The 12,676-nt window shown below is 38.2% G+C and overlaps 1 protein-coding gene across 2 annotated transcripts in view; it reads left to right on the top strand.

Annotated features, from left to right (window-relative positions):
• LOC122802555 (NACHT, LRR and PYD domains-containing protein 3-like) overlaps window positions 1–12,676 on the top strand; it is an 826,460-nt gene that overhangs the window by 148,378 nt on the left and 665,406 nt on the right. For both annotated transcript variants that reach the window (XM_044072217.1, XM_044072216.1), the window contains exon 4: window positions 4,123–5,908. In XM_044072217.1, coding sequence (XP_043928152.1) covers window positions 4,123–5,908 — 1,786 coding nt within the window. The remainder of the gene's footprint in view (window positions 1–4,122; window positions 5,909–12,676) is intronic.

Below are 12,676 nucleotides of genomic sequence, written 5' to 3'. Positions count from 1 at the left end.
GAGCTTTGCTACTGCTCTTTCTAGCTTATTTTTCTTAGGTCATTGTGCTAAAGTTTCTGTGCTTTGAGATTATCATCAAAACATAATTGCGTAATGCATGTATATTATTTCAGATACTTGCATATTTTCCCTTAACACTCTAGCTTTTTTCCTTCTTCTCAATCCATAACATTTCTCTTCTTATTCTGCAACATCTTTAACTTTTGTCATCTCATCTTTGTAATCTTTATCACCTTTCTCCCATTATCTTTTTCTTTCTTATTCTATCATACACTCAAAATCAATTTTCTTCTTTCCTGAAGTATTAATTAACCCATATTGAATAATTTCTGACTGCAGTAATAGCTCTGTAATTTTGCCAGTTATACAGTCCTTTGTTTTTAATAAATATTTAGGGATATGCCAAAACCTCTCATGTTTTACTACATTGTATCTTTATCATAATCCTTATAAGAGCATAATCATCACCATCATCACTGTTCACCCTCTTTTGCCCTTTTTTCTACATGGAATTGGGGTATCATGTTCACTGACACCACCTCTTTTGATTCAGTGCCACTCTCCTACCTTCTCTGACAGTCATGCCTGACAGTTGCAGGTCTTCTCTCATGCAGTACATCTGTATCTTGGCTAGATATTCTCATTTCCTCTTGTATTCTTGCTCTCTCTTCAGATGTTCTTCACCAAATTGTTTTCTGCTTTCCTGCACATGTGGCTGAATGACCATAACCCATATCTCTGAACCTCTTAGCACAAGAATTCTGGACAAAGCCAAAAATAATGCAGGCGAGGCTGAAATTCAGGGACAGATTTTACATATCGCTCATATAAACACAGAAAGTTGTTAGAATAACAGATTTTACATTAATATGTATCTTCTGAAGAGCATTAAATCAAAACTCTGCCTGTCATTAAAACCACAAATTTTATGAGGAGCCCACCAAAAACATGAGGCAAAAATCTGGATAGTCTGTGAAATTCTCAACAGTTGAGAGGCATGCTGTAAGCTGTTTCTTTGATCTCCTCTGCGATCAATACTGTTTTTTCTACACTGATGTTATCATTTCTTTGTCTGTCCCACAGTGTACATCTTACCAGACATCTAGGCACTTCATCTGCATCACTTCTAGCTTTCTCAAAAGCTCTGTCTTTATTAACCAGATTGCTGTGACATAAATAAGTATTGGATGCACCATTATTTTTTACACCTTACATTTCATCTGTCACACACTTCCCTACATCTACTTTAGCATACATACATCACACACTTCCCCTGATGGTCTGTGCCATTTGAGTGCAACCCTTCTGCATCTAGCTTTGACCTCCATGGTCAGACTTCCTTTCTCTTCAGTTTCCTCTCCCAAATACTTGAAGCTGTTAACTTGCTCGACTATTTTCCTGTTCTGTTACAATTTTCATGATCTTCTGATCTTTCTCATATGCTGCCATGACAACTGCCTTGTCTGGACTCAGCGTCATCCCACGTGTCTTCTGTTTTACATTTCATTGCCTTATTGTTTGCTGATGTTCCAGTTCAGAGTCTACTTGTAATGCCATATCAAATGCATACAGCAGCTTTGTTGCTCTATTCCATCTTGTGTTTACTAATGTAGTCCATCACTAGTATGAACAGCAGTACGCTCAGAGAACCCTAATGCACACCTATTCTCATTTGGAGCCCTCTGGGAATCTTAACACTGCATGTACATTTGTCATTGAATCTCTGTACATAGCCTGCACTTATTCTAAATGTTTTTTGTGGATTTGAAGCATTCCTTGACTGCCCAAGTCAGCATTGTGGATGCCTTGTCATAAGCTTTCTCCAAGTCTAGAAATGCCAAGTCAGACTCTTTCCTCATCTCTGGCTTCTTTAACACTATCTGTCTCACTGCAGACATTGGGTCACTTATGCTGCATCCTGATCTGAATCTGAACTGCTCATCTCTCACCTTACTTTCTACTATTCTGTATATCCATTTATCAACTGCCCTACCAACGACTTTCATGCAGTGTGTCAACATTTTGAAACCTCTGATGAAGTTCATAAGGAATGAAAGTGATCGATAAATCTGGAAGACTACTTTATCCTGTGATGGTGTTCTTTTGGCCTGTGTTGGTTTGCATTTGGAGCACTTTGCTTTTACTCATGTTTTTATGGTTTTATTTTTTTTCAAATCTCAGTTTTCAAGATTTGTGTTGTAGTTAAAATTTTCAACATTACTTCCTCTGTCCAGTTCAATAAATTCATCAATATACCTGTTTGCTAGAAAAATTATTTGTCGTAATACCATGATTTCTCATGCAACTCTTTCAACTTTGTTTTACTCTTCAAGTCCAGCTTATGTTTCTAACTGACTCTGTAGTTTGCCTAAAGTAGGGAGAGGCTTAACACTCTGTTCAGACCAGCTAAAGAGGCAGTTAGAAAAGGCTTACATCCTTCATTCTGAGTGAGGAGCACAGTTCACACAGGTCTCTTTTCAACAGCTTCAAATCTTCACAGTTTGTAATATAAGTTCTTTTCTGCCCACACTTTCTACCAATGTAATTTTTTCAGGGAAATATATCTTAACCCCACTCCAGTAGTGTTCGTAGTCCATTAAATGCAGTCTTTACAATTTGAAATTAAAATATTTAATGAAAATAAAACTTTCTTCAGCAGATGATAAATTGTCTTTTTCATGATGCAAATCTGTTATTCATAAAAGCTTTACTTTCCCTTCCTATCTGATAGCAACAAGTCCCAAATTTCAGTCCAGCAAGAGTCACTTATTTTATTTATTTTACTTCTAGTGTTCCCCACCTGAAATCCAAGGTTATTTTTCTAATAACACAGTATTTTTTTCTTAAGAAAAGCCCTCAGTCCTCCCAGCTGCCCTTTATCAATTACCAATACATTTAGTGGCACTCTCTCAGAATGCTTCAGGCTCTATTTTAGCCTTTTAAAATGAACTTCCCTGGATTCTATAATTAATCTTTGTCTCTTGAGCCCCATGTCTGTAGTGCACTAGTTTTCACTCTCCCTCTCTCTGCATTGCTTTATACCTTGTCTCTTCTACATGGATAGGCAATCATACATGCACTTACCCACAGATGGAAAATTAACCAACTAAATAAAATTCTCCAAAACAGACATTTTCCAGACATCAAATCATACACAGACTATGTGTGTCATATATACAAACGTATATATATATGTGTGTGTGTGTGTATTTATATACTATATATATATTATATTATATGATATATATATATATATATATATATATATATATATATATATATATATATATATATACCTACAGAGAGAGAGAGAGATAAAGATATAGGTAAATATATGCAAGCATGTGTTGAAAAATGAATGTTTGACTGAAAAGGTTATAGCGGTTGGTGTGTATGTGCAATTATTCATGTGTTTAGCATTAGTGTAAGGGAATACATTTACTGTTTTTCAAGTGTGGTGTTGAGTGCATTCTATGTCCTTTTATCTTCTATAGTGGTGCTGTTAGGGAAGAACTTTTTAGTTATGAAATATGGAGGGTTAGAATTAGGGAATGGGTGAGGGTTAGGGTTAGAACACATGAGTAAAATTGTGTAGGGTGTGTGAGTTTGTGCATACACACACAAAACAAAACATCCATTTTCTTAACAGGGCACATTCATACAGCACTGTCCATTACTTTTAAATTCCACCCTGAAGCAGTACCTTATTTTCTTCTGTTTATATAAGGTAGTTTATTGATTTTGAAGGGTAATAAATGCATGTCAGGATTTCTCTCCATCGTTATGATGCGTATAGTTGCTAGACACTAAAATTGTGTGCTGAACTTTATTATTGAAAGACTTGTCTGTCAGCTGTTCAAATACAAAATTGTGTGTTAGTCCGATGCCTTATGTGTTCTGTCTTATTTTTACATCTAACCTAGTTCTCACATTATATGCCTGCTTAGTTTAAGATACATGCTGCATGAATAAACAAAGCATAGATTTACAACTACTTTTAAAGCAGCCACAGTTTGCAATATAAAATTATTAAATGGAATTACTTTAATATTATATCAGTGTTTTATAGTTACCTTTTATGGCATGTTTTAAATATATAAACTGAATATCCTTTACTTTCAGATGTACAACTAAAAGATCTTCAAGCAAAACACAAAAACAAAATGCAACACAAGTTTAAATACTTAACTGAATATTCAGTCAAGCCAGGAGAACAAGCCTTGATAATTGACAGATTTACAACGTTATGGATTACTGATGGTGAACACGGACAGGTCAGCAGAGAGCATGAAGTGTGGGACATGGAGTTCTTCCATAAAGCCAGTGTTTCACATCTTCATTCTATTAACCATGATGAAATATTTAATCCAGCACCTGGGAAACCAAATCCTCCAAGGATGGTGCTGACTAAAGGAATAGCTGGAATTGGAAAAACTGTATGCGTCCAGAAATTAGTTTATGACTGGTGCACTGGAAAGGCTGTTCAGGAATTCAACTTTATTTTTACCTTCCAATTCCGTCAGTTAAATTTGCTTCCTAAAAGGAAATTTAGCTTTCTTCAGATTGTACAACAGTTCTATCCATACATTGAGAACTTGCAGGCCATCCTTGACAATGAGAACTGCAAATGTCTTTTTATTTTTGATGGTCTAGATGAAAGCAAGCTGCCATTTGATTTTAACTGTTGCCCACATTGCTGTAAGATTACTGACTCAATCCCATGGTCCTTTATGATAATCAACATCATTAAAGGAAATCTGGTCCCATCAGCTTCAGTTTGGGTGACATCCCGGCCAGGACCAACTGATAAAATTCCTTCTGAGTACATAGACAGAATAACTGAAATTCAAGGATTCGAAGAAAAAGAAAAGGAGGAATATTTTTACAAAAGATGTGCAGATGAATGCCTTGCACAGAAAATCATCACACACATAAAAAGACAGAAGACACTTAGCACAATGTGCTACATCCCAACATTTTGCTGGCTCCTTGCTACTGTGTTTGAATATATTCTTTCTATTTCAGAATCAGTTGGTGATAATATTCCAAAATCCCTTAGTGAAGTGTATGCAAACTTTTTACTAGTTATTGTCACTTACCAGCAGTGCCGTAACATTGTGGTGAAGACAATGAATGAGGCTACAAAATGTCTGGCATCTAGCAAACATATTATTATGAATATTGGAAAATTAGCATACACTAAGCTGAAAAAGCATCAGGTGATCTTTTATGAGAAAGACTTTAAGGCTCACAATCTAAACCAAGATACACTCTGTGGAGGGTTTTGTAAAGAAATCATTGTGGTAGATTCGTTCTTATTACAACAAAAGGCATATTCATTTGTTCATTTGACTATGCAAGAATATTTTGCTGCTCTTTATGTTTTCTTGTCATTTGATATCAAAAAGAAGAACACTTTCATACCTCAGCTTGGTAATAATTCATCTTTTTATAATATTTGCAAAACAGCTTGCCAAGAAACTATCAGTAGTCCAGATGGACACATGGATTTGTTCTTTCGTTTTTTGTGTGGGATGGGAGCAGAGAAAAATCTAAGTATTTTAGAAGGGCTTACATTGGGATTAAATGTGACTAAATCAGAAAGACAGAAAATTGCTAACTTCATAAAGAATATGTTGGAAAGGGACATTTCGCCAGAACGGTGCATGAACCTCTTGCATTGTTTAAGTGAAATTGGTGAAAATTCCATTGTCGATGAAGTAAAGCACTGTCTGACTTCAGGAGCCTTCGCAACAAGAAAGCTCTCTCCATCTGAATATTCTGCACTCGCAATAGTTTTACAAATGTCTGATGAAACCTCTGAGTCTTTTAATCTTTCTCAGTATGTAGATTCAGTAGACGGTTTCAAAAGAATTATTCCTGTTGCAAAACTATGCACAGAAATAAGGTAATTGCTGTACATTTCTTTTGCATTGATTCCAAACAAGTGTCATGAATCCCTTTGTTTGATTGTGTGTGTCGGGGAGTCATTTCAAAGGTTTCCATGAAAAAAATAATTATAACATCTCTACAATGTTTCATTTCCACTTTTAAGGCTGCTATAATTGCATAATTGCTATAATTGCATTTGAAAAAATGGTAATGAAATCTTGAGAACCTTGAGTGCTTAATGAATCCTGCCCCATTTGTGTGTATATTTTAACAGTGTATTTTATTATCCCCCCAAAAAACAACAAAAAAATCATTGATAATGTACACTGGAAAGCTTAACAATAAACAAGCCATAAACTATGCTAGCACATGTATAAGCAAACTGCATTACAACACTATACAAGAAAGAAAAAATGACAATAGTAAATCTGATAACGGTATGCCCTTCCACCATAATTCATTTATTTATTTACCCTTTTTTGAGTAGGTTAGTCCTAATAAGCTGGTGGCCCTCTTTTCATGAGAGACCTGAGGTAGTATTTATACTACTAGAAGAAATTTGACCAGGCCATCAATGAACATCCCTATTTTTGATAGGCGCTGTGGGATTCTTTATAACCACCTGGGCTACCAGTAACTCAAGCAGATGAGACTTTGGTTTAACTTCTCTTCCAAAGGGCGACACACTTAAGAGTGCTGTACCCCCCCTACACATTTATGCTGCACTGCCGTGTTGTAATTAATCTATCGAATGGTGGAATGGAAACCACTGTTTTTGCACCAAAGGGGAGTGGGCTACATGTTGTACCACTGATTTTTGATTTTTGATTTTGATATTAGGACTGCACAGTAAAACCAGACTTTTTCAGGCTATCAATGTCCTTTCCACAACTCCACAATACACTATATGACTTATCCCCTTCAGATCTTTTTTTTTAATTATATTTATTTAGGTAAATAATATGACAACAATAACAAAACAATGTTCAATAGAAACGCATAGGTTCATAAGTGCTTGGTAGGCTAGAAACCACAAGAGCCATGCAGGAGGATCCACCAGGGCAGGATACTGTTATGCATTTCTTGGCATTTAGTTTTAGTCTATGGTTCTGACACAAGTTATTTGCCTGTATAAGCCCTTCCAGGAGAATATTAGTGTTGGGGGGGATTCTATAACTGCTATTTATTTACAATCATCTGCAAATTTGGTCAGCCAGGGGCCCTTGGCATTGCCCTTGACTTCAAAGAAGTAAATGCCAAAAAGGAGCAGTGTTAGAACTACTCCCTAAGGCACTCAATTGTGACTGGCCTCTTTGTAGAGGTTAAGCCCCAATTCTAACTTCCTGGGTCCTGTCTGTGAGCCAACTGGATACCTACCAGGTGATGTAAGATTTTATGCCTAACTTCTTGAGTTTGTCAACAATACCCAAGTGGGGTATTGTGTTAAATGCCTTGGCCAGGTCAAGGCAGGCAGTGTGAAACATTTTTCCCTCATCCATTGCTTTGGTGACTTCTTAAAGAAGTCCACCAGGTTGAGTAGACATTACCTGCCCTTGATAAAAATAAATTGGGTTATGTCTACTGTTTGGGGGGTTCCTCTGTCAATACTGATCATTTCCATGATAATTCTTTCCATGGCTTTGCATATAAGACTAGTGAGTCTTGTGGGTCTGTAGTTTCCAGGGTCAGTAGATGTCCGTATTTTGTGCAGAGGGATGACTGTTGCTGTTCTCCACTCATGAGGCATGGAGCATGTTTGGAGGCTACAGTTAAATATTGATTCTAGAGGGCCTGACAGTCATGTTTCATGCTATTTAAAAGGCAACCTGGGATATTGTCTGGACCCAAATATGCAAGGTTCTTGGCTTCAGAGAGATCATTGAGGATTTGTTTCCTAGTGATAGTAGTGGCAGTTTTTGGTATTTCCTAAGGGAAGGTTGAAAGGGGAGAGAGGGGTAAAGTTGGAGCTGAATTTTTCAGCCAGTAAGTTTGCTATATCTTCTAGTTCAGTGTAGGTTATTCCATTTACAATTAGCTCTGCACACAATTTTGTATTGACTTTACCTCAAAATTGGCTTTGATAAATTTTATTTGTCCTCCGAGTTGTTTATTTAGTTTGATGAGAGTGCATTTATCCTGCTGGGTGCTACACCTCTTAATTTCTGCTATAATTATCTTCCTTCTGTTATACAGCCTATAGATGTTGTGATTCCACCAGGGTAGCTTGTTTTTTGAGTTAGTTTGGTACTTCTTCCTGATGGGCACAGAAGCCTCTATATGTCTATTAATATTAACATGTTTGTATAGGGTTTCTGGAAACAGTTCTGCATAGGCAGCAGTGTTATAATGGTTTATAATGGCTTAAAATGTTGCCGGGTTTTCACTAATAGTAGGATGTTAGCCTTAGAGTAGTTCCTGAACATTCCATGGTTAGCTAGGTTTCCAGGTGTTATTTTTACTTCAAAAGAGACTATCTTGTAATCTGATCTTGCCAGAGAAGACATTACACTAAGGAATGTTCAGCATTTTCCCATATTAGTGAGGACCAGATCCAGTATGTTTGCTCCCCAGGTAGACATACTGACAATCTTGTCCAGAGAGTTCGCGTTTACAAAATCCAGGAATCTTGGTGTCATAAATGACTACTATTTAATAGTGGATAATTAAATTGACCCATGAATATGGTATTGGGCCGAATGGTGAGTGTTTCCAATAATCTTAAATACATTATGGGTTTCTTTGGTCATAAAGAAGGACCTTTAGCTTGCAAGGAAGTGGTATGGGATTTTGCCTGTAGTGATTTGAATGTGGAGAAGCTCAAGTGCATTGTCCTGTTTGACCACCCTTGAGGTTTATTTATTTCCGACGTAAATTGAGACACCTCCCCTTTTGGTCTCTGTCTGTGTAATAGCTGGCCTAAATGTATGGAAGGCATTATAGCACTGCACTGCTGGTCTGCTCTCCACAACTTTAAACCATGTCTCAGTGACTGCACAGACATCAGCATTCTCTAGGGTGAGGAAAGCTTGTAGGAAGTGGAGTTTCTTATTTAGAATCCTAGCATTGAGCAGCAATACCTTTCTATTTTCTTGGTTTTGATTTGCTGTATCAGAAGTATTTTCAGTTTAGCATTACACAAAAAAGACATTATGGAAGACAACAGTGTTTTAGCTAATATTCAAAAGCCTAGATGGGAGAGGTACAGACCATTCCTGGCAAAGCAGTGTGGTCTGTTAGCCATCTCCTTCCATGCTGACAAATAACCTTAGAATGACACCAGCAGCTAAGCCAATTATTAAACTCAATCATCTTCTGTTCATATTGTGGCATCATTATTGGAGAAGGTAAAATGCTATTCAATGCAAGCTCATACCAGCCTGGGACACGTATTCCGAGAGCTCCATGATGTATCTCTTCATACAGTATAGGGAGTTATGTCTCAGGTCATTTACACCCACATGGACTTTCACTGTGACATACTGGTACTTGTGTTCCAGTGACCTGAGTGCATACATAATGTGGTGGATCCTGTCCCTGATATGGCCAGAATGTTAGATTGTGTGGTGGCTTGCCTTATGGGCTTAGAAGTAGACACTCCATAACATGGCTGCATGTGTTGATATGGGTGGTGTTTTGAATGAGTGCATTTCACACTGCTGAGGGTGTTTGTTATGTGTACTTCATCTAAGAGGTCTCTGGAGTTTAGGAAGGTTATGTTTAAGCGCCTCAATATAGGTGGATCTATGTGTCTGCTTTGAACTATGTGTGATGGGAGCTGCGTGTGAACAACTGACAACCTGATTGATATTAGGAGTGCTTTTATGGGAGAGATTTGCCTCCAGTGACATTGTGTAAATACAGGTCCCATATACCTCATCAGTTTGCTTGAGAATTAGATGGCTGTCAGTAAACATGAGGCAATTTCTGCATTGCCTCAGGATGCCCATATCCACCAAGCTGGTAACAGAAATAGTGTGAAAGTTCACATCCATGGCAACAGACCATTTTTTATTGATGATATGGTTGTGGAGAGAATATAAAGTAATGTCAGGAGTATCTGATTTGCAACTCTGGGTGCAGTGTTTGTCACTACAGACTGGTTGCTTTGTGTCCTACTAGGTATTGGTGAAATTTCAAGGGTGCCTCTTCAGGAAAAATGTCAGCTCAAGGTGCTTGTGTCTTTACAGGGCACTGCCAAACACTTGAGGGGAAATTAGTAGACCGTGATGATTTATGGATGAAATATTCAGAGAGATATTCTGAAGTTAGGTTAGACAGCAGCTAATCAAGCATTGCTTACTGGAAAAAAAAGAATTACCTTTGTCAAGAATGCTGAAAAGAGTTTTAACTGATTGGCTACTGCCTGGCTACTACTAGTGCTGGTCTCTCCAGAACTTCACACTGCTGGGATACAATGCCACTTTGCTTCTTCTCTCACCAGAAGCAAAACAGTAGCACCAATCCTAAGACGAGAAGCAAGCCACAGGCTCTTTGGTGATCAACAGTCTGGTACCATGTAATGCAGGGGTCTGTAGGCTTTTCCTGGTAGATGCTTTGAATAGCAATCAGGAAGGTCCCACACAGGCACTCACTGCCTAATCAAAGACAGTCAGGAATCAATGACCTCTGCTCCTTCTCTTTACAGGAACAAAATATAAGCACATATTCCAAGTTGGCATCTATGAAGCACTTATCAGGCTTTCTGGTGCTCAGCAGTCTCCAGAAAAAGAACATTCCTATGCACCTTCTCTCATAGAATCATAGGAGGTACTAGGCTATTGGCTCTAAGGTCTCTACAAGCCTAGCCATGTTATACCCTTGTTGCCTTATGGACCAAGATATGTAGTCTATGTTTGCGTGCAAATCTAAGATCAGCACAGGATACCCCTGTCTAAGAGGGAATAAAGGGCCCCTACTGTTTTCAATAGGTGTTGTGGGATCTTTTACAACCACCTGACTGACCACTAACTCAAGCAGATGGGACCTCAGTTTACTGTCTTAGCTGAAGGTAGTTCAGCGTCTTCCTTATGCTGCACTGTAGTATCAGCAATTGATCTACCTAGTGTAAGAACAGAACCTACAGCCTTCTGCACCAGATGTAAGCATGCCACCTGCTGAACCACTGACACTGACACTACACCACCAGAAGAAAAACAGAAGCACTAGTCCCAAGATGACTACTGAGAAGCAGAATTTGGGCTCTCCAATAATTGGTGATCTTGGACTAGATGTTTCAGATTTTAAAGATAAAATGCAAAAAATGGGTTAATATCCTAAGAGTTGTAGAGTGCACTAAGCAGTTAGCAACCTAAGGGGACAAACACTAATTTTAAAAGAGCAAGATAGGTTGGAAGGGGATGGCAGTTTGTATTCTGGCTGTATGGAAAACAGTGGGATGGTCAATACATTTAAATATCTGAAGGGGAATGATTTCACAAAATGATAATTTCATACTTATTGCCAATAGCCAATGAAAGAAGAAAGGGAAGAAAATATGTGGTCATATTAACTAAATGGGTCAACAAGTAGAGAGACACTTGAGTTTAAAAACACAACAGCACCGTGACGGGAAGGTGGAGAATTTAAAGTAATCAATATACAAACTGAGTAACAGACAACTATATAAATAAGAAAAAAATTGACCAGCATAAAACTTTCTACCATAATACGTCACATGTGATATTTCTCAGACAGTCACTCTACCTTATTTACCTAGGACATACCCAATATAAAAAAGAGTATATTCCATCCGTTTGGTACGTTTACTTGCCATGCATCTTTAAAGGACTACCATAGATGGCGTATATGTTTTCTACTGGATTGGTCTGTAATATCTAATGATAGTTCTGTCTTGGTCATCCATTGTGTGGCATAGAGCAACTTTAATTACACTAGTTTGGACCCAGTAAACCTGCATTATTAAAGGAGGGTGTGATTCCCTCATTGGGACTATTCTAAACATCTAGAATCTCCAGTCCAAACTTGAAGTCTTGCCAAAGTTGCAAAACAGTCACTGGGCAAGATGGTCCTAGTATTTCTTAACTCACTCACATAACCAAAATATATGTGGATTATCTACATTTTCCTGTCCATCATCCACGGTGGTGCAGTGGTAGCATTTTTGCCTCACAGCAAGAGGTTCTCCCGTTCAATTCTCAGCTGGAGTGCGGGGAGTGCCTTCTGTGTGGAGTCTGCATGTCCTCCCTGCAGTTGGGTGGGCGTTTGAAAGACATGGGTAAATGGGTGTGCCTTCGTTGAAGGTTGAACATCGAGCTGGCACATCGGCGTTAATGAAAATTTACTGCCAGTCATTAGCAGACCAGAGTTCCGCTGTGGCGACCCCTAACTGGGAAAAGCCGAAAGACAAACAAACAAACAAACAAACATCTGCATTTTCCTGTCCACACCTCCACAATACTGATCTTTCTGTTTCAAGCCTATAGCATGTTGCTTAGCTTGGGTGGAGTAAACCTATATACTGTCACATTTGCTGATACTTATAGCTTCCCAGACTTGCTCTCATTCGTCTTTAGTCAGCAAGCCCCCCTCTTGCCTACTCCATCTTCTCTTTATGTGGCTCTTCACTGCCCTTACCCTGCTTTCCCATATGTCTCTGTAAACTATTCCAATCCTCACTGTCTTCAGACCAGACCATTTTTCCATGGAAAGACCTTTCTGTTTATCTCCTCAGAGTATTCATGCCTGGGCCAAATTAGGCTGATTTGGTCATGGATTTACCATTCATGAGCTTTAATATGGTGTTTGGTAGATATATTAGTAAACT

The sequence above is a fragment of the Protopterus annectens genome, chromosome 5.part0 (genome assembly GCF_019279795.1).
Source record: "Protopterus annectens isolate FY-2018-M chromosome 5.part0, PAN1.0, whole genome shotgun sequence".
Classification (NCBI taxonomy): Eukaryota; Metazoa; Chordata; order Ceratodontiformes; family Protopteridae; genus Protopterus; species Protopterus annectens.
Note: the sequence above shows the minus strand (reverse complement) of the source record. Positions and strands in the feature narration are given on the sequence as shown.